Raw genomic sequence first — 26,212 nt, 5'->3', positions numbered from 1 at the left:
GGGAGGGCTGCTCTTTTCTAGAGGAGACGGGGCGTTGGGGAGGTTGTGCCAAACTAGAAGGTCGTCTTAGCAACCTGGGGTTTCCAAGTGTCGTGGCTTCTCACTGGCTGGGATGTGATTGTCTCTCATTGGCTGAACTCTGGTTTTCTCATTGGCTGGGCTGTGGCCACCTAGGAAATAATCTTCCTCCGGCCTGAAGAGTGGTGCATTATGGGTGTGCCGGGACGTCTCTCGGCTGTGTCTGCGCTTGGCCCGGAGCCGCAGGTCTGGGAGCCTCCCCTGTGGACTCCTGACTCCACCTCAGTCGTGTCTCCTTCTCTCAGCGTCGAAGAGGTGCAGGGCTTCTGGGTGGTTCTCCCTGTCGGCGATCAGCAGTCGTGCCACGGAGAGTGCGTGCGCACACGTGTGTGTGAGGGCGCGTCCTCCCTGGTCTGGGGCAGGTGGATCGAGGAGCGGAACTGCCGTGTGGCGTGGGGCCTCCACGGTCCTCATTCTGAGGGGCCGCCAGACTCCCCCCAAGCGGCTGCCCCTCTTACACCCGCAGCAGGATAGACGGACGCGAGTTCGCCCTGCTCACGGCCTCGCCCGCGCTTCCTGGTGCGTCTTCATAGCCAGTCAGGTGGGGGCCGAGGGCATCTGCTGGTAGTTCGAGGTGCGAGTCCCTCGTGACGAATGTCTAGCATCGTTTCAGCGACCTAATGGCTATTTGCATTGTTCTTTGGAGAAGTGTCCACTCACTTTCTTTGCTCATTATTTAATCATATATATTTTTATATTATTGTCTCTTTTTATGGTTGTCCTATTTAATTTTAAGGCATATTTAAAACCTGACTTAGCAGGTGTGTGATAAGCAAACCCTGGTTACGTAGAATTTTCCTTCTTTTAGGTGATACTGTTGGGATTTTTTTTTTTCCATTAAGTTTTGAGAACATACTTTGTGTTTGAACAATCTCTGATTTTTTGAAGAAAATTTTTTTACTGTGTATTTCACGAGTGCGGTGTCAACCTTTGTTGCTCTAAAGTTATGAATTAGCCTTTGTTTTCTTTCTCCATTAAAGCCATCTCTGGCTCTGTCCCCATCAATCCCTCAGGGACATTTTCTTCTGGTGCTCTTTTCCTTGAATTCTGGGCCCTGAGTCAGAGCCCCTGCTTACACCCGAGCTTCTTCAGCAACCAGAACTCAGCTTACACACCAGGTGTGCCAGGCGCCCAGGCCCTGGCCTGTGTCTGTGCCCAGAGTCCACCTAATTTGGGGAAAGGATCCCTGTCTGCCTCTGTCAGAAGAGAAAGGTCCCCCAGGCTTCTTGACCTTGTTCTTTCCAGGGCGAGAGCTGCTGGGATCTAAGTGTCCGCAATGTCCTGACATTCTGGTCCCAGTTCTTGGAGCTGATGAGGCAGAAAATCATTGAACAAGCCAAACGTGTGCCCTCTGTTTTCTGTGTTGTCCGAGTAAATATTTCATGTTTCAGTCTGTACAGTAGTGGTCTGCCCAGACCTTTCTCAGTGTAAATAACTCAGTAAACTGGGCGTGTGTGAGTCTATGTCAGCTGCTGTCATCACCCTGCGCTTCAGGTTCCAGCCCTTCCCGTGCTGTGCGCACTGCAGGGGACCTGCTTGCGTGTTGTCACTATCTACTCACGTGTGACTCGGGTCCTAGGAATGGAGGGCAGCTCCCTGCCTGTCACCCTTCATCCTTCCACACACACGGGTGAGGATGGAGCTTTGCAGCAATCGAGTGTGTGGTATGTTTCAGGCCTCTGTGGTCTTTGAGGATGTGGCTGTGAACTTTACCCCAGACGAGTGGGCTTTGCTGGATCGAGGTCAGAGGAAGCTCTACAGAGATGTGATGCTAGAGACGTGCAGGAACCTGTCTGCCGTGGGTAAGGATGGCTCCATCCCTTCTCTGGTCTTTTAAGGAGGAAGAAAAGGTCAAATTTACAAATGATATGAAACTATACGTAAATGTCCTTAAGACTTCACCAGCACAGTTAGAACTAATAAATGAATTTAGAAGAGTTACAGAACACAAAATTAATACTCTAAAATCTGTTGCATGCACTTCCATACCTAACAAAATAGCAGAGAATTTTAGAAAACAAACCCATGTTAAAATACTTCAAAAACCGTAAAATACTATGTTAATGAAACCAAGGAATTTGAAAGATTGTCTCTGGAAGGTGTAAAACTTAGTGAAAGAAATTGAAGGGANAGTACAGTGAAACCCTATGAATGTAAGCAGTGTGGCAGAGCCTTCCGGGATCAGACAAACCTGCGAATCCATATGCGGATACACACTGGGGAAAGACCATATGAATGTCAGCAATGTGGGAAAATCTTTAGATACCGTGGAAATTTGCGAGACCATGTGACAACACACACTGGGGAGAAACGCTATGAATGTCAGGAGTGTGGGAAAACCTTCAGGTATAACTCATGCCTGCGAGAACATGTGAGAACGCACACCGGGGAGAGACCCCATAAATGTCAGCACTGTGGAAAAACCTTCATTCGACACCACGCCCTCACAATACATACTGCGAGAAGACATTCNTTCCTTCAGGGACCCCTGTACCAGCTGGAGCTGGACTCCGGCAGAAGCTTCTGAATGACCGCTCTGTGGGAAAGCCTTCAGTTGCCCCTCTTCCCTTTGAGGACACATGTGAAGCATAGTGACCTGAAACCCTATGAACTTAAGCACCATGGAAAAGCCTTCAGGTACCTAGGAATCTCTGAGCACAGACACATCGTGGGAAAGCACTTATTTTCCCTTCAAATCTTTTTTTTTTGTTTTTATTGCTCACTTATTTTTGAGAGAGACAGAGCATGAGCTGTGGAGGGGCAGAGAGAGAAGGAGACACAGAATCTGAAGCAGGCTCCAGTCTCTGAGCTGTCAGCACAGAGCCAGATGTACGGCTTGAACTTAAGAACCACGAGATCATGACCTGAGCCAAAGTCGAATGCTCAAACGACTGAGCCACCCAGTCGCCCCTCCCTTCAAATTTTACTGAAAATGCGAGCCAGTACAATGGAGATGATTCTGAATGGACACAGTTTTGGGATAACTTAAGATATACAACTTCATGTATTTTCTTGATGAAAATTCAGGCAGGGGAGAGATCTTTTTGTTGTTTTGAATATGGCTTTGACTTTCCTGGTGCCTCTTCCTTAATAGGGATCCCAAGTGTATGAATTCCTCATCATGTGACTGATATGAATATTGATGGTTTTAAATGGCCTTCGTTGACCTCTACATCTGTACACCTAGGTGTTGTTATCTCAGACTTGAAATAATCACATGGTTATGTATTACATGTCTTTTTCCCATTACAATGTCTTTTGGACACGGAGGTGATGAAAGTGTGTCTATTATTAGTGTGTACATATACCTTTACATACTTTTACCAAAAAATGTCCTGAATTATAAATTCCAAAACGTTCTCGTTAACTTATCGTGACATGAGACCCCCTCATTGTTGTAAGTTCTTTTCTGTTCTCTGTTGTGATACCAGAATAATCTGAGTTTCTGTTTACTCTTCTTTTCAGTCTTTACTATTGAAAGTTAAATTTTCACATCAATTTTCTTTTTCTTCAATTTCTAAAAAACTTTAGAAAATATTTTTTAATGTTCATTTTTGAGAGACAGAGCGTGAGCAAGGGAGGGGCAGTGAAAAAGGGAGACACAGAATCTGAACCTGGCTCCAGGCTCGGAGCTGTCAGCACAGTGCCCGGCACAGAGCTTGAAGTTATGAGCTGCAAGATCATGACCTGAGCCAAAGTCAGATACTTCAGCAACTTAGCCACCAGGGCGCCCCGTTTTCTTCAGACATTTTTAAGTTCTGAAATTGGTTTGTTTCCTGGCAGTAGTCTTGTTGTCCTTGGCTGATTGTGTTCCAAACTACGATGTAGAAGCTCATCCCTTGTGGAATTATTTTTAGAGAATATGTTGTTAAGTCCTGGAAAAGTGAATGGGGTCATTGCTGAAATGTGGGTGATGTTCTGGGCTCAAGCCTGTCTCACATGGTCTCCCCATGAGAACAGAGCCCCAGGATCTCCCAGGAGCCAGTCTTCCAAAGCGCACATCTTCCTTACATGCTTCCACATAAACACCGTACGGGCTTTTGGTCTATCTGGAGGCTCTTTGTGGTTTCCTCGCATGCGTTGACAGCGTTTGATGTTTTTCTCTCATGAGCAGGAAATAAAGACAGTGTGCAGTTTGCTGCTGCCGCTGTTTCACTGGTGGACACAGCCCTGCACGTCTGCTCTGACAAAGTGTCTGAGAACTTTTTCTTCAGTGCGTGGTGACACCCCTTTGGACCGTGGCTCAGGTTTGCCTGTTAATTTCGGAGGGCAGTGATTGTGGTGGAATTACCAGTGGGGTGCTTTCCTCTGGGCCCCAGAAGGTAACGTCTGAAAAGACCAGCACCCTTAATATCAGTCAGATCAGTCAAGGAAAATATGGTATCTGGTAAATTCTGGGCATAGGAGCCTCTTCAGTTTTATCCTTATTAGAGATAAAAAACAAAACAAAAACAAAAAACAAACCTCTCATTTCCATAAAATTCCACAGTTGTGAGGTACCCCAAAGGCATTGCAACTCTGGCACAAAATGCTTGTCTTTTTACCCTTGACTAAGGTATTTGGTCACTTAATGGTGTGTATCTCATCCTGTTGGGCTGGAGGTCAAAGGGAAAAGTATTCCTGCTTTGGGACCTTTAAAAGGATTTGCAGACCACTTCACTAACTCGGTCAGTAGAGCGTGCAACTCTTGGTCTTGGACTTGGGGGGTTTTGCCCCACACTGGGTATAGAGGTAATGTAAACAAAAATAATATTAAAATGGAATCTTTAAAAAAGAAAGGATTTGCAAAAGCACACCCAACCTAATATTTACTATTTTCCTCCATTTTAAAAAAACACATCAGTAAACTATGAAAAATATTTATCGTTTAGAGGAGTGGCATGTTAAATGCCATGGGAAGTGAAAAGGTGAGGTGTCAGCATTAAGCAGTCATGAGGGGTTTTCTCTCTCTCTCTTTTTTTAATAGTTTATTGTCAAGTTGGGTTCCATATAACACCCAGTGCTCATCCCCACAAGTGCCCTCCTCCTTGCCCCCATCCCATCAGTCCTCAGTTTGTTCTCCGCATTCAAGAGTCTCTCATGATTTGCCTCCCTCTCCCCCACTATTCCCCCCCCTTCTCCCCCACAGTCCTCCCGTTAAGTTCCTCCTAATCCTTCTATACGTGCAAACATATGGTAGCTGTGCTTCTCTGCCTGACTTATTTCGCTCAGCATAACATCCTCAAGTTCCATCCATGTTGCTAAACGTGGCCAGATTTCATTCTTTCTCATTCCATGTTATTCCATTGTATAGATGAACCACATCTTCTTGATCCATTCTTCAGTTCATGGACATTTAGGCTCTTTCCATGATTTGGCTATTATCGAGAGTGCTGCTGTGAACATTGGGGTCCATGTGCCCCTATGCATCAGCACTCCTGTATCCCTTGGGTAAATTCCCAGCAGTGCTATTGCTGGGTCCTAGGAGAGTTCTATTGTTAATTTTTTGAGGAANATCACATGGTTTTTATCTTTTCTTTTGTTGGTATGGTATCACGTTGATTGATTTGCAAATACTGAACGAGCCCTGTAACCCAGGAATGAATCCCACTTGATCTTGGTGGATAATTCTTTTTATGTGCTGTTGGCTTCGATTTGCTAGTATCTCATTGAGGATTTTTGCATCTGTATTCATCAAGGATTTTGCCCTATAGTTCTCTTTCTATTGCTGGTTCTCTGTCTGTCTGGGGAATCAAAGTGACGCTGGCTTCATAAAATGAGTCTGGAAGTTTTCCTTTGATTTCCATTTTTTGGAATAGCTTGAGAAGAATGGGTATTAATTCTGTTTTAAATGTCTGGTAGGATTCCCCAGGGAAGCCATCTGGCCCAGGGCTCTTATTTGTTGGGAGATTTTTGATAACTGATTTGATTTCCTCACTAGTTGTGGGTCTGTTCAGGTTCTCTATCTCTTCCTGTGTGAATTTTGGTAGTGAGTGTGTGTTTCAGAACTTGTCCACTTCTTCTAAGTTGTCCTTATATTTTGCCAGTTTCACTATGATATGTCGTGCATAAGATCGATTCAAGTTACGTCTGAGGGAAGTTCTCTAGGCCTCTTGGATTTCAATGTCTGTTTCCTTTGTCAGACTGGGGAAGTTCTCTGCTATAATTTGTTCAAGGTCTCCTTCAGCACCTTTCCCTCTCTCTTCCTCTTCTGGAATTCCTATGATACAAATATTATTCCATTTGATTGTATCGCTGAGCTCTCGAACCCTCCTTTCGTGGTCCTGTATCGGTTTATCTCTCTTTTTCCCAGCTTCCTCCTTTTCTATAATTGCGTCTTCTAAATCACTTACTCTCCTTTCTGCCTCTTCAATCCGTGCATTGGACGCCTCCATTGTATTTTGCATCTCATTTATAGCATTTTTTAAATTCATCACAACTATTTTTAAGCTCCATAGTCTTTGCAGCAATAGTTTCTCTGATGTCTTCCATGCCTTTTTCAAGCCCAGCGATTAATTTTATGACTGTTATCCTAAATTCTTGTTCAGTTATTTTGCACATTATCTGTCTTGAGCAGTTCTTTAGCTGTCAATTCTTCCTGGAATTTCCTTGGAGGAGAGCTCTTTCGTTTCGTCATTTTGGTTAACTTTCTATCTCTTGTTAGTTTTAAAAGCTTGTTATGGTCTGAGTACCTGTGAGTGCTGCTGTACCAAAGAAGGCTCTTTGACTGTCCAGGGCCTGTCCATTCATAAAGTGTTCTTTGAATGGCGTCTCTTGGTCTCTCTTGTTGAGACCTTGGTTATTTTATTTTCCTACTCGTAGTGGTATTGGGACTCTCCACCATGTGTACTTTGACTTGTTTCTTGAGGTAGCCGCTATACGGTTTTCTCAGCAGCTTCTGTCTCCTTTTCCTCCCAAACTCCTGGATTCTGTAAGGGTTCTTATGCCTTTAGGCCTTCTCCGTTTGAGAGATGGGGGCGAGTGAAATGTATGGAGCTCCCTAATTCTCTGCCATCTTGCCTCCCCCCTGAGGGGTTCTCTTTGGATCCAAATGTGGTCTGAAGAATTTGCTCTCCTTGTCAGTGGATGTTAGTAGCCAATAGGGCTTAGGAACAACAGAGTTTGGAGGGATAAAGATGTTCTTTATTGATGACTTGTCCTTGACAGACATCCATTGTCAACTATTAGGTTCTGCCAAGTAAAAGAGAGGCATTACAGAAAACAGTATAAGAGATTATGAGGACCTGAGCCTTCTAATCTTCTTTTCATGGGCTTGATGCCCTACAGAGCCTCTTTATTTGTAGTTTATTGTCTCATTCTGCCAGGAGGGTTTGAAATACCAGAAACTACACTTTTGAAAAATATTGTTTAGAGAAATTTCATATGTTGTAAGTAAAAATGAGAATTTTCTTATTTTATTTCATTCTATTGTTAAATTTACACCCAAGTTCGTTAGCATATAGGTGCAAAATGGTTTCAGGAGTAGAATCGAGTGATTCCTCCCCTCCGTATAATGCCCAGTGCTCAGCCCAGCAACTGTCCTCCTTGATGTCCCTTGCCCGTTTAGCCTGTCCCCACACCCACAACCTTTCCCGCAAGCCTCAGTTTGTTCTCTGTAGTTATGACTCACTTATGTTTTCTCCTCCTCCCTCTTTTTACATTATTTTCGCTTTCCTTCTCCTACGTTCATCTGTTTACTATCTTAAGTTCCACATGTAAGTGAAGTTACAGTGATATCGGTCTTTCTCTGACTGACTGATTTCACTTAACGTAACATGTAGTTCCATCCACGTTGTTGCAAATGGCAAGATATCATTTTTTGATTGCCGAGTAATACTTCATTCTGTGTGTGTGTGTGTGTGTGTGTGTGTGTGTACCACATCTTCTTCATTCATCTGTTGATGGACATGTGGGCTCTTTTCATACTTTGCCTATTGTCAGTAGCGCTGCTATAAACATTGGGGTGCATGTGCCCCTTTGAAACAGCACACCTGTATCCTTTGGATAAATACCTAGTAGTGAAATTACTGAGTCATAAGGTAGGTCTCTTTTGAATTTTTTTAGGAAACAAAAACTTCCAAAGTGGCTGCACCAGTTTGCATTCCTACCAGTAGTACAAAAGAGCTCCCCTGTCTCCGCATCCTTGCCTGGTTTGTTAATTTTAGCTATTCAGACAGGTATGAGGTAATATCCTATTGTGGCTTTGATTTGTATTTCCCTGATGATGAGTGATATGGATGTTTTAATGTCTGTTAGCCACCTGGGTGTCTTCTTTTGAAAAGTTTGGGAAATGTCTATTCATGTCTTTTGCCCATTTCTTCACTGGATTATTTGTTTTTTGGGTGTTGAGTTTGATAAGTTCTTTATAGATTTTGGATACTAACGTTTTAGCCGATGTCATTTGCAAAAGTCTTCTCCCATTGCATCGGTTGTCTTTTCATTTTGCTGATTGCTTCCTTCTCTGTGCCGAGGTTTTTATCTTGGTGAAACAATTCATTTTTGGTTTAGTTCCCCTTGCTTTTGGAGACATGTTGGGTAAGAAGTTGCTGTGGCTGAGGTTAAAGAGGTTGCTGCATGCTTTCTCATCTAGGATTTTGATGGCTTTCCATTATTCATTTAGGTCTTTCATCCATTTTGAGTTTATTTTTGTGTATAGTGTAAGAAGATGGTCCAGGTTCACTCTTCTGCATGTCGTTGTCCAGTTTTCACGTTAGGGGCATATATGTTTACAATTGGTAGATGTTGGTGGATAGACCCCTTAATTATGATATAATGCCTTTCTTTTCTTCTTACAGTCTTAATTTTAAAATCTAGATCATCTGATACAATTATGCCTAATCCCGCTTTCTTTCTTTTTTTTTAAATTTTTTTNGCTCATGTGCGTAAAGAGGCTGAAAGCAGAGTCCAGGCCACAAAACTCACAAATATCCCCGCTTCTTGCTGACGTGCTGCTGCCTCTCAATTCATAGTTTGAGCTGCACCGCCTTCCGCCTGCTTTCTAGACACGCGTGGAAATCTCCGACGTAAAGTCACACCTCCCTCCTGACAGGGTCTCGTCCAGAGTAAAGGAGCCCTTCCCACACCCCCGTCGTCTATCACATGTCTGCACGCGTCTCGTCAGAACCCGTCATCACGTGGCACATGTCACAGTGTGTCCCTCTCACCAACACCTCCGCCCTCCTTCTTGAGTTTTGTTCATCCCATTTCCTGATCCAGTGCGATCCTCTCTGACGACAGGTGTGGTCGTGGTGGTCTGTGTGAGGAGGGCATTGACCCAATCATAGTCTTAGTCTTAGTAATGTGCTCCACTCTCGGTGATCACAAAAATCCTAAGTATATAAGAATTTTAAAAATTGACCCAAAAGAAAGTAATCCCTAAAATCCTGTTCACCTGGAGCTATGGACTAAGAATGCATGAAAATATTAACCAAGAATTGTCCTAAATGAGAACTAGCAGGGCTGATTTAACAACCCAAACGTGAAATGGGATAATTTGATAAAACCTCTCAGCCAATGAAAAGTAGAGAATTACATCATTAGGATACAGGTGGTTTTTATAAACGATTAAGGAGGTTTTTCTGGGAAACGTGGATGGAAACTTCTGTTTGCCTAAACAAATGCATACCGTTTTCATATAAGAAGTGAACACTTACTGAACTCTTGGCTTCAACTCCAAGTAAGAGAAATCACCCACATCCCACCTCAGATATGAGGAAGGTGCTCGTTTCTTACACCGGAAGATAGAACCGTGCAGACAACAGTGCCGTAGAGGCTCAGAGGTCCTTGTGCTTTTTAGCTGCAGCATTTTATCTATTGTCCTGGAATCAAGATCCCTGGTCTTCCACAGTGAGAGAATGGGTGCTTGCCTGCAAATGATACCTTATACAAATATGGCTGGAAGACGGGAGCCAAAGCACCAGTGACATTCAACAAGGGTGATAGTTTAAGTCAGTGGCTTGGGGGACATTGTGGGGCTGGGTGGAAAACCTAAAGTTGTGGGTTTCTGACCATGGAATCTGATCCATGACTGGTGGGTCATGGAGACATGAGTGGAAGGCATGGCCACCGATTATTTATCTATTCCCAATACAGAAAGGGGAAAGTTAGTGTTTGGTTTGGTCCATGCTTGATTGACAGGCTGCTGGTAAGAACTTTTGGGTGCAAGCTTTTTGCCAGATAAGCCGCTATGTGTTTGTCCGTCTGTATGGCGACCCCACCACTAGCCTAGGGCCTCTTCACCTCTGCTTTCGATACTCAGACCACCGGTGAGTTGTCACCTAGAATCAGGAATATGGGGATTCTGGGAAAAGTGGCTGTAGTTCAGCAGAACCATAATTATCTCTGTGTAGATTTCAGTGACCTTTCACAGGAGCGTGGAAAGATGGAGTACAGTGAGGGGCCCCAAGGAAAAGGTACCTTATTCCTTTCATGGCAATTATGTATTTCTTAAATATACATACAGGCTGAAATATATATGTACATAAAGTCAGAAATATCTGTATACTTTAGAGGGATGGTTGTGTACGTGGTTGGAAGGACTAGGAAAACAAAACAGTAAAGTAGCTATTTCAGGTAACACTGGAAGTTGATGCCTAAATTGATGACGCAGTATATGCAGTACAAACATACACAAACTCTGGGTTCAGCATTGTACCCACCCCACTTCATGTCCACGTGAAACCTCTAATACAGCCGTATCTATAAGTAAGGCGTTTGCACATGTACGGTTAAGGTAGGCCTTGACCCAATGATGGTGTCCTTATAAACTGGAAATTTGGACACAGAGGCCTGCACTGAAGACGGGCCTTGACCACGTGAGACAGAAGCAGGGATTGGCATGATGCATCAACCACCCAAGGAATGCAGAGGGTTGTGGGCCACCCCCAGGAGTGGGGAGGGAGGCCTGGACAGATTGTTCTTCAGAACTTCCAGAAGGAGCCAACTTTGGAAACCACGGGATCTCAGGCTTCCGCCTCAGACAGACCACGAATGTCTGTCCTCTCAGCCACCCAGTGGGTGGCACTGTGTTACAGCAGCCCCAGGAGAGGAAAGCATTCTGAAGTGGGGGGACCTCAGACGTCTGAAGGACAGCTGGAAGCCACTGGCCACAGTGTTGTGAGGGGGGAGGACGCACAGGAGATGGGAGGAGACGATGGCGTGGGTCGCATTTGCTGGTCGGCCAAGAAGACTGACTGGTAGTGGGTGGCCTGGATCCTCCAGATGAGTTGATCAGGCACCCACACAGGATTCTTCTGTTACCATGACGACGGACAAAAGGATGGTGATGTTGGCCAGGGTGGTAGATCACGCTGGGCTGGAAGCCGTAGCAATGATGTAGAGGTTGGAGCGCATATGGAGTTTAAAGTTGGAAGCATGAGCATTTCCTGACTTCTAGGTGAGCTGAGAGAGGAAATGTTCCAACGTGTCAGTACTTAAATAGTTGGATCGTTTTAGTAGAATTCCATCAATACTATGACCAAGTTTTTCTTGGAACTTCACACATCCCACTTCAGAATTTTATACAGAAGAACAAGTGTTCAATCATGGACATGCTTTTCTATATAATGAGGTGCAGGGAATTACCCAGAAATGAGCAGTCATCAAGACTTGCATGTTGGAAGCCTAATGATGAAGGTATGGATGTATAGTAGTATGTTTGCATTAGAATCAAAGATCATTGCTCAAAACAGAAACACCGTCATGGCCTTGCACATTACACAATTGTCCAGGGACATGTGTGTTATTAGAGGATCCCAGTTCCAGGCCTTGGAAACAGCTCTGCTGAGAATCCCCAGCCCTGGTAGGCCTGTTCTGGGTAACCCGAGACTGAGAGAAACCCAGGCAGAAATCTTCATGAACTTGGCATTCAGGAAGGTTTCTTAACTGTGACAGGAAAATCACAGGGAACACAAGAAAAAGTAAGTAAATGAGGCTTCAGCGAGATGAAAATCTTTTGTGCATCAAAGGTCACTATCAAGACATTTAATAACACCCACAAAATGGGAGAACATCTTTGTAAATCACATCTGTGATAAGATTTTATAATTGAGAATACACAAAGAACTCCTATCTGAGTAAGAAAATACTCATCCAGGGGCGCCTGGATGGCTTAGTCGGTTAAACGTCCGACTTTCGCTTAGGTCATGATCTCGCGGTTCGTGGGTTCGAGCCCCGCGTCGGGCTCTGTGCTGACTGCCAGCTCGGAGCCTGGAGCCTGTTTCAGTCTGTGACTCCCTCTCTCTCTGACCCTCCCCTGCTCACGCTGTCTCTCTCTCTCTCTCTCTCCTAAAAATTAAAAAAAAAAAATGAAAAAAAACCTCATGCAAGTCAGAAAGTGAACAAAACCTTGAACAAACATTTCTCTTAAGATGATGCACAACTGTCTAATAGACACATGAAATGATCCTCACATCAGGACGATGCAAGTCAGAACCACGATGAGATGTTACTTCCCACTCACGAGGACGGTGCGGAGCCAGAATCCAGAGAAGCAGCGGCATCAGGATGTGGAGATATTGGAACCCTGTGCTTGGCTGGTGGAAACGTGAACTAAGGCAGCTGCCGTGGAAAAAAGTTTGGTGGCTCCTCAAAAAGTGAAAGACAGAATTCCCCTGTAACACAAGTGTTCCAGTCCTACCTAAACTGACACACTCAGATGTGTGCCCACGAATGCCAGTTACACAACTGTGCAGACCCCGCAAAAGGGAAACATCCCAAGTGTCCCCTAGTGCGTGGATGGACGAACAGGGTGCGGCGTATACACAGGAGGATGGTTGTTCAGCCCCAGAAAGGAGTGAGGTACCGACACATCATGCATGTGAACAAATCATGAAGATATTCTATCACGTGGAAGACACCAGCCACACGAGGCCACACAGTGCAAGTCCACTTACATAAAATAGGAGAATAGGCAAATTAACAGAGACAAAGTATTTCAACAGTGCCCAGGAGGCATGATCTCATGGCTATTGTGGCCTTTAAATTTATTTTGGAAAATGGAGGTATAAGTCACATAGGATTGGACTCACATTTTTAAGAGTAAAAGTTAGTGGGATTTTTGTGTTTTGTTTTTTGTTTGGTTCTTTTTGGTGTGTTCTGAGAGCAGTCCCACATCAATCCAGCACCTGAAGGAAATGGAGCCTTGATTATCAACGGGAACTGATAACAAACTGGATCTGCCGTGACTTTCCTTGCAGAATAAAACGCACCCCAGAGCATTGTAACGTGACACACTTATGGCTGTGCCTGGCTGGAGCCGCGGGGGTCCCAAGTCCCTTGGTGTTTGAGGACCCAGGGCAATTTTGATTGACCTGAGGCCTGCGAAGTGGAAGTTCGTTCAGAGGGCGGGGCCTCACGCTTTCAAAGGGCCCAGTCAAAACCCAGGGAGGCCTATAGCCCCTTAGGTGAGGTCACAGGTCAGTGACCTGTTCTTCTCTTTTATTAATTTTTTAAAGGTTCATTTACTTTTGAGAGAGGGGGCAAGCGGGGGAGGGGCAGAGAGAGCGAGAGACACTGAATCCAGTGCAGGATGCAGGTTCTGGCCACGCGGACGCCCCATCAGAGAGCTGTTCTTGAATACAGGGGACCGGTGCACCGTCACCCCGTGTCAACCACGAACACAAGGTCACCAGACCCTTATGTGCAGTCGCGTACCGATGGACTCTGGACTAGGAAGGCCCCGCAGAGAAAGGGAGTCGGATTCCCGGGACAGAACAGGAGGCAGGCGGCTCAGGCGGTCCAGAGCGAATTTCGTCGAGAGGCACCTCATTTCGTCGAGAGGCACCTCCTCCCCGGAGGATCTGACAGGTGTGCGCCGTCAGCCTGTCACTCAGGGGGCAGGAGGCGGGGCCCGGGAATCTGCCCAATATGTGCCTGCAGGGGCGGTGCCAGGATTCCCCTCCAATCAGAACGTGAATCACCGCAGGCTGTCCTGTCACAGTGCAGAAGTGACGAGGGTCGTTACTGTCCAATCAGCTTCGGGGGTATTATTTGTGAAAATCATCCAATCACGTTACAAAAACTGAAGGTTTGGCCAATTAGGGCCCGGAGCCTGTACACCATCCAATCAGGCCCAAGCCAGAGCCTAGTGGGCGTGGCTCTGAGCCCCGGCGGCGGGCGCGCTCTGCTCCTCCGCAGCCCCAGGTGCGGCTGTGGTCTCCGAGCAGCCCCGAGATGGTGAGTGCGCGGCCGGGACAGGACGGGACCAGCCGGGACCAGGTGGAAGCGGCCGCGGCGGGGTGGCCCCGGCTCCGGGGGTCCACCTGGGTCCTGGGTGGATGGAACTGGAACGGGAGGCTGGGGGAGGGGGCAGGGGAAGGTCTAGGATNCAGCCTCTGCGGCCCCGCTGTCCCTTAAAGTCTTCGGGGGCTGAGGTTGTTTTTTTGTTTTTCCCTTTCGTTGTAACTCGGACCGGGACCAGGAAGTTGTGCAAAGAGTGTACTGGGTAGTGGAGTCGGGGAGGCGTAGATGTGGGAGGAGAGCGGGGGGCCTAAAACGATTGCTGTTTCTGGGCACCCGTCACCCGCTGGGCTTGCGGGGGGACCCACGGTGGACCCGTCACCCAGCCAGCCTGAGTCCTGCTCACTGACGTGGGAAACAGGCAAGCTGTGGGCACAGCAGAAGCTAAGGATGCACCCCCCACTCCCAGCAGGTGGGGAAGGTGTGACCGTCCTCAGCCTGTCTTAGCTGCGCAGGAATGAAGGACAGAGGGAAACAAATGGTTAACGAATAGGGATCAGAGTCTAGCAGGATGTGAGTCTCCATCCACTTACAAACCTCTTAGGAAATTACAGGGAAACAAATCTGCAGAAACCTATGGAGTCAATTTCCTGGAGCCCCAATGTCACCCTCCTCTCCATAGGATGGAAAATCCCATGCGATCCATCCCTCCTCACAACCCAGTGCAGCTCTTTCTGCCCAGGGTCCTGGCCCCGTGCTGTAGTAAACCAGCTTTTTGCACCAAAGACGTCTCAAGAATTTTTTCTTAACCCTCCCCACCCCCCATTCCAAAACCACATCAGCTCCTCCACGAGGTGAAACTGCACCACACTGAGCTGCAAGTAGCAGGAAGAAAACTTAGCAGCTGATAGGGATTCAGAGGATCGCAGGGAATGACTTCCATAGTGCCCGGAGGGAGGGTGGATTGGCTCCTCTGGCTTGGGGCTGGGCTGTATATTTAGGTGGGGAAGCCTTGTCCTGTGTGGGGAGGCCTGGCCATCGGTGCCTTAGGGCTACAGGCTTTTCCCCTGGTGTGTGTCATGTAAATGAGGCTTGCTGCACCCCCCACGGAGACATTTGTGTGTCAATGAGGTAAAGGTTATTTCCTGTCACTCCAGAGGTCACTCCAGGTCCTTCAGTTCAGGCTGGAAGCAGGCTCCTCAAACTGGTCCGGGAGGTCGGGCCCCTGGAGGGCTGGGGAGGGTGGTCGCTATTGCACCAGGGGCTTCTTCCTGTCATTTGATGAGTTAAGGGGAAAGCTGGAACGGACAGTTGCAGGGACACATGTGGGACAAAGGTCTGTGAGGACTAGCACGTGGGCAGAAGAGGTCAAGCCTTGGGGTCTAGCTGGTGACAGACCTGGGAGATGACCTCAAACCTGCGCCTGGCTGCGGATNTGTGCAGGTGAGACTGAGGGAAGGCTCCTCGGGGTCAAGTGCTGGTGGAAGGGTCATGAACGCAGAGCGTTAGGGGTCAGATCATAGCCTGGGAGGGTTTCCTCCCTGGTGAGAATTGGGGCTCCCGAGGAGGGGTCCAGGGTGTGTGGAGCTCAGGGTTTAATCCCCTTGGGGCTCGGGGTCCCCTCAGGCCTCCCCGGAGGACCTGTGTCAGCAGGGAGAGCTGAGTCCCCATGTGGGACCGGGCGTGACCCTCTGCCGTGGGGCGCCGTGTGCGGTGTGGGCGCCGTGGGCGGCTGATCTGAGAGGCTCTCACTGCCCTTGGGGTCCAGCATGGGTGACACAGTCAGGATTTGTCCTTCAGCCATACCTCTTTCTGCAGCCTTCCGTGTGGTCACCCCCAAGCAGCGTGTCACTTGCCTGGGTCTCTGTTGCAGGTGTGATGGGGGGTTGTCAGCTGTGCCACCGGTGACGTCGTGCCTGCCGTGGGGCTCCCAGGGCTCGTCTGTGTCACTCGGGCGGGTCCCTAGGGCTCGGGTTGCCTGGTGAACCCCTTCAATCCTAGATGTTGGGGTGTGGGGGCCCCCAGTTCATGTTTTCCTTCTGTCGGCTCTGCTGCTGCTGGCAGTGTGGCCTCGTCTCCAGGGTAAATGCCCCGTAGGCTGCACATTGCAGCTCGCGAGTCAGTTACTGGTTAGCAGGAAGCAGGTGCAGAGTGTGAGCCTCACGTCGGTGCTGGGTCCTGTCACTTGTGGCTTCCTGTGTCCAGCTCGAGTGTGTGACATAGGGTGTCCTTGACATCACACGTTGGATTTTCTGACTCCCCGGGGGCTGAGCATTTCTCCTGGGCGGATCCCTCTTCTGTGGAAACCTTTCCAGCGTGTTGTCCCCTGTAACTCACATGTCTGCTTCCTGATGTTCTGTTTCCTTCACGTCCTGTGGACATTCGTGCTGTTTCATTTCTGCGTGTTGTGAGTGTTCTCTCCCGGTCAGGGTGTATCACCTCTCTGTGTCTGCATGGATGGACCCTTCACGTTGTTAGTGGACTTGAACTTCCCTGTCTCTTCCTTGTAGACGACCTTCATTTGTTCTGTTAGAAAACTTCTCCATCGTTCAGGTCACAGTCACACATGCTGGAACTTTCTGTGTGTTCCACTTGTTTCCACAAGGGTGAATCACAGGACTCTGTTACTGTCTATGAGCTGATGATTTCTTTTCTCCCTTAGATAACTAGTCTTCTCTGGTCCTGTGTGTTCCATTGTCCCTGTCTCTGCCACTGCCCCACGGCACCTGCCTGGTAATCATCCACTTGCCTAAATCAGAAGTGCCTGAAATCTTCCCTTTATGAATTTCTATTATGGGATTGGGTGGCAAATGGGAGATACTTGTCCTGCGAGATAAGAGCTTCCCCAAGTACATCCTCCAGTCCAAGGTAAGGAATGTGACCCCATCCATTATTCCCACAAGTCCATGGTTAATCCAACAGGGTGGGGTACACTGTGGCTTTTAGGGAGTGATTTTGAGCTTCAGAGAAATGGCTTTGAGATCCCAGTCCCACAGGATTGGTCAAGGCGAAAGTTGAGTCAGGCAGCTGTTGGGGAGCCCTTCCCATTTTCCAGCCGTTCAAATAATCCTCCGTCCCTGGGTCCTGTTATTCTCCCCCCAGAGTAACAAGCAAGGAGATTGTCTGTACATGAGCTGTCTGGCCATTTCTCTGAGGCTGACCTCAAGTTGTTCAGGAGCAGTTTTTAGGACTTTAGGGAAAAGGGCAGTTTGGGTTAATGCCTTTAAATCAAGAGAATGGAAGATGGGACCCTAGTTTGGAGAGCTGTAGCCAGATATTTGGGGAAACCCGGAAGAATTCAGGACTTAGTCTGGTTTATAAGAAATACNCCCAGCGGTCAGTTAGGGACAGTGGCCTTGTCGAGGCAGGTCCCTTAGGAGCCTGTGTGCATTCAGCTGTGTGCTCACTGGGCCCTTTGCTTTGCTCCGTGTCCTTCCATTGCTCAGGTGTGTTGCCTGAAAGCAGCCCATACACTCTGATTTTTCTTCCTCTTCATAGTGACCGGTGGCTCTGTCCCCATCAATCCTTCAGGGACTCTTCCTTCTAGTGCCACTTTTCTTCAGTTCTGGGCCCTGGGTTAAATGTTTGACAGGCCCTTGGGGCGCCTGGGTGGCTTAGTCGGTTAAGCGTCCGACTTTCGCTTAGGTCATGATCTCGCGGTTCGTGGGTTCGAGCCCCGCGTCGGGCTCTGTGCTGACTGCCAGCTCAGAGCCTGGAGCCTGTTTCAGTCTGTGACTCCCTCTCTCTCTGACCCTCCCCCGCTTACGCTGTCTCTCTCTCTCCTAGAAATAAATAAAACATTTAAAAAAAAAAAAAAAATGTTTGACAGGCCCTACTGACTTCCAAGTTTCTTGTGGCTCCAAACTCATCTTACACACCAGGTGTGCCAGGCGCCCGGTGCCTCTCCTGTGTTCATGCCCGAAGTCCACCTAACCCAGGGAAAGGGTCGTGTGCCTCTGTTGGGAAGAGAGGGGACTCTCCCAGTCTCCTTGACCTCGTTCCTTCCCGGGTAAGAGCAGCGCTGGGATCTGAGTGTCCACAACGTCCTGACATTCTGGCCGGTTCTTGGAGCTGACAGGGCAGGATCATCTTTGAGCAAGACAGATGTGTGTCCTCCGATTTCTGTGTTGGTCGCATGAATGTGTCATGTTCAGTCTGTACAGTAGTGTCCGCTCACACCTGTCTCCGTGTAAATAACCCAGGAAACTGGGCGTGTGTGAGTCTGTGTCAGCTGCTGTCATCACCCTGCGCTTCACATTCCAGCCTTTCCCGCCCTGTGCACACTGCAGGGGACCTGCTTGCGTGTTGTCACTACTCACGTGTGACTCAGGGATCCTAGGAATGGAGGGCAGCTCCCTGCCTGTCACCCTTCATCCTCCCACACACACGGGTGAGGATGGAGCTTTGCAGCAATGGAGTGTGTGGTATGTTTCAGGCCTCTGTGGTCTTTGAGGATGTGGCTGTGAAGTTCACCCCAGACGAGTGGGCTTTGCTGGATCGAGGTCAGAGGAAGCTCTACAGAGATGTGATGCTGGAGACGTGCAGGAACCTGGCCGCCGTGGGTAAGGACCCTTACACTGGGCAGGTCCCTGCACTGGTCTTTTAAGGAGGGAGATGGAAAGGTCAATATTTGCACATATTAAAACTGTACATAGAATATCCTTAAGACTTCACCAGTTAGTATTAGAAGTAATAAATTAAGTTAGAATAGTTGCAGAACACAAATTAATGTTCCACAGTGTTACATTTCTATATTTACTACCTAGTAGCTGAGAAATTAACAATTCCATGTTCAATTGGTTCAAAAACAATATACTATATTCACAGTAACCAGGAAAGTTGAAAGATCCGTATTCTGGCAGGTATAAAACATTTAATGAAAGACATTGAAGATGATACAATAAAGGGAAAGCTATACCATTCTCATGGATTGTATGGGCTAATTTTTTTGAAAATGCCTTACTATGAAAAGCACTCCACATATTCAGTGTAATCCCTATCAATATACTAATAGTATTTTTGACGAAACTAGAGCATGATATTTTAAAATTTGTATGAAAACAGGGGCACCTGGGTGGCTCAGTCGGTTAAGCGTCCGACTTCAGCTCAGGTCATGATCTGACGGTTTGTGGGTTCAAGCCCTGCATTGGGCTCTGTGCTGACAGCTAGCTCAGAGCCTGGAGCCTGTTTCAAATTCTGTATCTCCCTCTCTCTCTGACTCTCCCCTGCTTACACTGCCTCTCTCTCTCAGAAATAAATAAAACATTAAAAAACAAAACAAAACTATTTTGAGAAAGCATACCAGAGCTGAAGGTATAACAGTCCCAGAGTTCAAACTGTACTAAACAAAACAGTATAGTACTGGCACAAATACGGAAACAGTGACCAAGGCAACAGACTAGAGAGTCCAGAAATAAACCCATGTTTATATGGATAAAAAATCTACAAAGAGGGGCGCCTGGGTGGCTTAGTCGGTTAAGCGTCCGACTTTCACTTAGGTCATGATCTCACGGTTCGTGGGTTCGAGCCCCGCGTCGGGCTCTGTGCTGACTGCCAGCTCAGAGCCTGGAGCCTGTTTCAGTCTGTGACTCCCTCTCTCTCTGACCCTCCCCTGCTCACGCTGTCTCTCTCTCTCTCTCCTAGAAAAAAAAAAAAAAAAAAAAAAAAAATCTACAAAGAAAGAGCTAAGGGGGTGCCTGGGTGGCTTAGTCGGTTAAGCGTCCGACTTTCGCTTAGGTCATGATCTCGTGGTTTGTGGGTTTGAGCCCCGTGTCGGGCTCTGTGCTGACTGCCAGCTCAGAGCCTGGAGCCTGTTTCAGTCTGTGACTCCCTCTCTCTCTGACCCTCCCCTGCTCATGCTGTCTCTCTCTCTCTCTCCTAAAAATAAATAAAAACATTAAAAAAAAAAAAGAGCTAAGAATATAAAATGGGGAAAAGACTCTCTGTTCAATAAATGGTGTTGGGAAAATGAGGCAGCGGCAGCTACCTTCAAGGAGATGAAACTGGACCAGCTTCTTACCCCTCACCTGAAAGTACACTCAGTATGGTATAATCACTTAGGTGTAAGAGTTGAACCCATACAAGTCTTCAGACAAAACAGAGGTGCTAAACTCATGGACATCAGCCTTAGCAATATTTTTGTGGAATCATCCCTTCAGGTAAGGGAAACAGAAAAATAAGAATTGAAAGAGGAACATAACAGACATTTTCCCACCGAAAATATAGAGATGGTCCCTTGACACAGGAAAAGCTTCTCCTAATCCTCAGGGAAATGCAATTCAAAACAACAGTGAGCTGTCCCTCATCCCTCACAGCATCCAGAATGGCTGGTATCAAAATGTCAGGAACAAGTGTTGGTAGCGGTGTAGAGAAAAGGAAACTCCCTGTTGGTGGGATTTAAATCGGTGGAGCCAGCTGGGCAAAGTGTTTGGAAGTTGCACAACAAAATGAAACACAACAGTAGCATATAGTTCATAATTCCACTTCTAGGTAGTTCCCCAAAGTAAAAAACCCAGCACGATTAGATGTGCACCCATGCTCATTGTACTGTTACTCACTGTGCTCAAGGTAGGGAAGCAGCACAGGGGTCCATCAACAGATGAATGGATAATGAAGGTGTGGTATCTATATATAAGGAATTAACACTCAGTAATACAAAAGCAATGAATTCTTGCCATTTGTGACAACATGGATGGACCTAGAGGGTATTATACCAAGTCAGTAAGTCAGACAAAAGACAAAACATGCTACGTAAATGTGAAATCTAAGTGACAAAATGAACAAACAACAGATAATCGAACAGACTTGAAATTGTAAAGAACAAATTGGTGTTTGTGAGATTAGAAGGGGGTGGAGGGTCAGGTGTAATAGATGGAGGGGATTGAGAAGTACAGATTTGTACTTATTTAATAAGTAAGTCATGGGAAGGAAAAGTAGAGCACAGGGAACATGGTCATTAATTTTGTAGTTTTGTATAGTGACCGCAATTACACTTATTATGGTGAGCATTTTGTAATGTATGTAATTGATGAATCCCCATGTTGCGCACCTGACACAAATATATAGGTCAGTGTGCTTCTACCAAACAATGAATGAATGAATGATAAAAAGTCCCACAATTATCTGTCATCAATGACCTTCAGGACTAAAGTCAGCCCCCATCTTCCAGATTGCTTGGTGCCCTTCAAATCCTCCCTCCTGCCGAGCTCTTCTCAGGGGCAGGGCAGCAACCACACCATCTAGTCTCCCAGTGGCAGCTGGGGCAGCACAGGCAGGCTCCAGCGAGAGTCTGTGTGCCTTCTGAAGAGGCCAACCCTTGGTTGGACTGGGGTATACAGAAGGGATTAGCATTTGGACATGTCCATTAGAAACATGACTCAGTCTTTCTTTGAGAAGAGTAGTGTCTGCCATTCACCTGGCTTCCGTGTTGGACTTCACATCCATCATCGCCCATGTGGCCTGTCTTTCTGTCTTCTTGTAGAGGTAGGGTGTGGATGTGTGTGTCTTGCCCAGTTTGTTCCTACTTGGCTTTTCTTTTTCTTTTTTTTTCTTTAATTGTTTAATGCTTTTTTTATTTATTTCTGAGAGAGAGAGAGAGAGCATGAGCAGGGAAGGGTCAGAGAGAGAGAGAGAGACATAGAATCTGAAGCAGGTTCCAGGCTGCGACCTAGCTGTCAGTACAGAGCCCGATGTGGGGCTTAAACCCACAAACCGTGAGATCATGACCTGAGCCAAAGTCGGACCCTTAACCAACTGAGCCACGCAGTGCCCCTACTTGGCTTTTCTGGTAATACATATCTCCACATTAGTCTCCATCTATTTTGAAGTATTTCTCAATGCACGGGGTGCCATTTCCTACACTTTCTCTATTATTGCCAAAATCCCAAGTCACCAGGGTCCTCAGAATTTTTTACTCACATGACCATTCTCCCTCATGAAGTTCATTTACATTTCAGGATTGGTATATGAATAGAAGCATTCATATGGTCTGTTTTCTTACACATCAGGTCATTTCCAAGAAATTCAATTAAGCTACCAATTCTTGTAGTTTCCCCTAGTCAAGGTAAAATAAGTGAGTCAAAGATTCAGCAGAATACTTGGCAGAATGAGCCTCTGTGTGAAGAGAAAACACTAATGTCTACCAAAAAAAATGCTTCCTGTTCTGTTTGTAGAGGAGCAGAAATTTCACAGCAGTGGAGATCTGAGCCGAATACAGGAAGGGCATTTGAGGTGAGTGACACTTGCAAGGAATGATCGGGGGACGTTGGCAGTTGTGAGACTAAGTTGAAATTAAGGAACAGCGGTAAACCTAGCTCAACAATCGTGTAGTCGATTTTTTCACATGATGAAGTTTTTATAAATGCAGTCTACATATCGGTCAACTGAAAAACAATTCAGTTGGAAACAATGGTCAGGGAAAACCATATGTAAGAAGCCCTGAATGTTAGGACCGTATTTGAGTCCTCAGCCAGCGCAGTAAGTTTGTACCATTTTGTAACCATGCAGACAGTGCCCCAAACATACTCCTTCACTAAAACTCTCCATCATGTAGCCCAATAATGATTGGACTAACATTAATAGCTCATTAATAACGAGATTGCTTCTAATCATTATTCCCTAACCGTGTGCCTTCCTATATTGAACAGAAGTCCTTTGGTGGAAGGTGTCTGTGAACACATTGAAGGAGATCAATGTGGAGAATCCCTGAACCCGGTTACAAGTCTTACTGTGCGTGAAGGGCGTCCCACTGGAGGCAAATCCTGTGAATGCGCTAAGTGTAGAGAAGCCCTCACAGACGGTTCCTTCCTTGAGAAGCCGGAAAGATCTCAGCCAGGACTCAAACCTAGTCCCAGTGAGGAATGTGGGCCAGCCTGCATCCCCGTCTTGAGCCTCAGCACTCACATGGACGCAGACCTTGTAGAGAAACCTGGTGAAGGTCAGGACACTGGGAGAGCATCTAAGACATCGAAATGTCTCAGTAATAAAATATCTCTGGAGTGCCAGAAATGTGGAAAAGCTTTCACTTGCACATGTTCCTTTCTGGGCCATGTGCGAAATGACTGTGGACAGAGTGTCCATACGTGTGACGTGTGTGGGAAGACCTTCTTGTATCTCTCCTTCCTTACACGTCATGTGAGAACTCACACTGGGCTGAGAACCTCTCAATGTCAGGAGTGTGGGAGAGTCTTCCAGTATAAGTCATGTTTGAAAAAACACGTGAAGACACATGCTCAGGAGAAACCCTATACGTATCAGCCGTGTGGGAAAGCCTTCCCTGGTCAGCAGCCCTTTTTAGAACCCATGAAAGGGCACACAGGGGATGGACCCTGGGAGTGTAAAGTGTGCGGGACAACTTTCAAGATACGTGTACATTTTGAACGTCACATGACCACACACAACGTAGTGAAACCCCATGAATGTCAGGAGTGCGGCAAAGCCTTCAGGTATCACCCAGAGCTGCAAGTACATATGAGGACACACACTGGGGAGAGACCCTATGAATGTAAGCAATGTGGGAAATCCTACCGGAAGCATCATCATATTAAACGACACATGTCCACTCACAGTACAGTGAAACCCTATGAATGTCAGGAGTGTGGCAGAGCCTTCGGGCATCAATCATACCTGCGAGTACATATGAGGATACACACTAAGAAAAGACTGTATGAATGTAAGCAATGTGGACAAGTCTTCCAGGACTACACAGACCTGCGAGTGCATATGGGGACACACACTGGGGAAGGACCCTGTTAATGTAAGAAATGTGGGAAAGCCTTCCGGGTGTATACTCATTAAACGTCACATGACCACTCAGTGCAGTGAAACCCTATGAATGTAAGGAGTGTGGCAGAGCCTTGCGGGATCACCCAGACCTGCAGCTACATAGGAGGACACACACTGGTGAAAAACCCTATGAATGTAAGGAGTGTGGGATAACTTTCAGATATTGGAATCTGTGAGAACATCTGAAGACACACAATAGGGAGAGACCCTATAAATGTCAGCACTGTGGAAAAGCATTTAGTCGTCACTGTACCCTTGTGCTACATACTGTGAGAATTCACAAAAAGATGGACACTTGGAAAGTAAGGAGTGAGAGGAAACTTTCAGGAAGCATCGACCTTTTGAATGTCACTGAACTCCACATGATGTGATGAAACCGTGTGTATCAGGAGTGTGGCAGCGCCTTCAGGTGTCCATCACTCCTGCAGGTTCACGTGTAGTCACACGTTGCGGAGAGACCTTTTGAGTGTACGGAGTGTGGGAAAACTTTCAGCTGCAGAATTTTCAAGGTCATTTGAAAACACACAGCGCAATTAAACCGTATGAAGGTAAGAGGTGTGGGAAGGCGTACAGGTTCTCCTCATCTCTTCGAGTGCACATGAAGCAACACCCTGGGTGAGACCTTGACACGCCCCCGCTCCTGCAAGAACACGTGAGGCGGCACAGTGGACAGTAAGCCTTTGTATGTAAGGACTCTGGTAAGACCGTCCAGAGTCCCAAAGACCTGCAAGTAATGTGATGACCATCAGTGGGCAGAACCTTATGAATGACCGCTCTGTGGGAAAGCCTTCAGTTGTCCCTCTTGCCTTGGAGGACACATGTGAATGTAAGGACCATGGAAAAGCCTTTAGGTATCTCAGGAATCTGTGAGCACAGACACACTGTGAGAAAGCATTTACTGTCCCTTCAGGTCTTACTGAAAATGCGAGCCAGTACAATGGAGATGATCCTGAATGGACACAATTTCGAGAAAATCAGGTATACAACTTCATGTATTTTGTTCATGAAAATTCAGTCAGGAGAGAAATCTTTTCATTGTTGTGGATATGGTTTTGAGTTTCCAGGTGCCTCTTCTTTGGTTGGGATCCTAAGTGTATGAATTCCTAGTTCGTGTCACTGATAGGAAAACTGATGGTTTTAAGTGGCCTTCGTTGTCCTCTACGTCTGTACAACCTAGATGTTGTTATCTCAGACTTGAAGTAATGACACAGTTATGTACAACGTGTTTCTTTTCCATTTCAATGTCTTTGGACCCGGAGGCGATAAAAATGTGTCTGTTGTTGCTATGTACATACAACTTTGTATACTTTTACAAAAAAACCCTCATGAATTATATGTTCCAAAATGTTCTTGTTAAGTTTTCTTGACGTGAGACCCCTCATTGTTGGAAGTTCTCTGTTCTCTGTTGTGATACTGGGATAATCTGATTTTGTGTCTCGTCTTCTTTACAGGTTATATTAATAAAAGATGTATTTTCACATCAATTCTGTCTTTTTCTTCAATTAAAAAAATTTTTTTAATATTTATTTAAGAGAGAGAGAACAAGCGGGGAGGTTCAGAGAGGGAAACAGAGTCTGAAGTGGCCTCCAGGCTCTGATCTGTCAGCACAGAGCCTGATGCGGGGCTTGAACCTACAAACTGAGATCGTGACCTGAGTTGAAGTCAGATGCTTAACCGACTGAGCCACCCACGCGCCCATTTTTCAACTTTTAAAGTTATAATACCGGTTTAGCTTTTGTGGGATTCATTATTGGTGTCTTTGGTTGATTTTGTTGCAAATTATGATTTCGAAGAACATCCCTTTGGGCCACGACTCAGGTTTGCCATTTTGTTTCCATGAAGAGTGATTGTAGTGGAAATACCAGTGGGGTGCTTTCCTCTGGCCACCAGGAGGTAATATCTGGAAAGACTAGTACACTTAATATCAGATCAAAGTATTCCATCTGATAAGTTCTGGACATTAGTACCGTTTCAGTTTCTTATTAGGGGTAAAAACACTTCATTGTTTCCATAATATTATACAGTTCTGAGGTACCCCAAAGGCATTCCAACTATTGGACGAAATGTTTGTGATGTTACTCTTTACTATGGTATTTGGTCATAAAATGATGTGTAACTCATCTTGTTGGACTGTACATCAAAGGGAAAAAGTATTGGCACCTCAATACCTTTAAAAGGATTTGCAAGGCACTTA

At 46.4% G+C, this 26,212-nt stretch overlaps 1 protein-coding gene across 1 annotated transcript; it reads left to right on the top strand.

Annotated features, from left to right (window-relative positions):
* The first annotated feature begins 210 nt into the window (after positions 1-210).
* On the top strand, positions 211-25,502 carry LOC144221444 (uncharacterized). The gene is made up of 5 exons (XM_077751907.1): positions 211-333; positions 1,754-1,880; positions 18,588-18,797; positions 22,407-22,464; positions 22,881-25,502. Exons 1-5 carry the CDS (start codon positions 211-213, stop codon positions 23,986-23,988), a joined length of 1,626 nt encoding a protein of 541 aa, XP_077608033.1. The 3' UTR covers positions 23,989-25,502.
* Positions 25,503-26,212: the final 710 nt, after the last annotated feature.

This window comes from Crocuta crocuta, unplaced genomic scaffold (genome assembly GCF_008692635.1).
Source record: "Crocuta crocuta isolate KB4526 unplaced genomic scaffold, BGI_CrCroc_1.0 scaffold110, whole genome shotgun sequence".
NCBI classification, from domain to species: Eukaryota; Metazoa; Chordata; class Mammalia; order Carnivora; family Hyaenidae; genus Crocuta; species Crocuta crocuta.
This window is presented reverse-complemented; position numbering and strand designations above follow the sequence as displayed.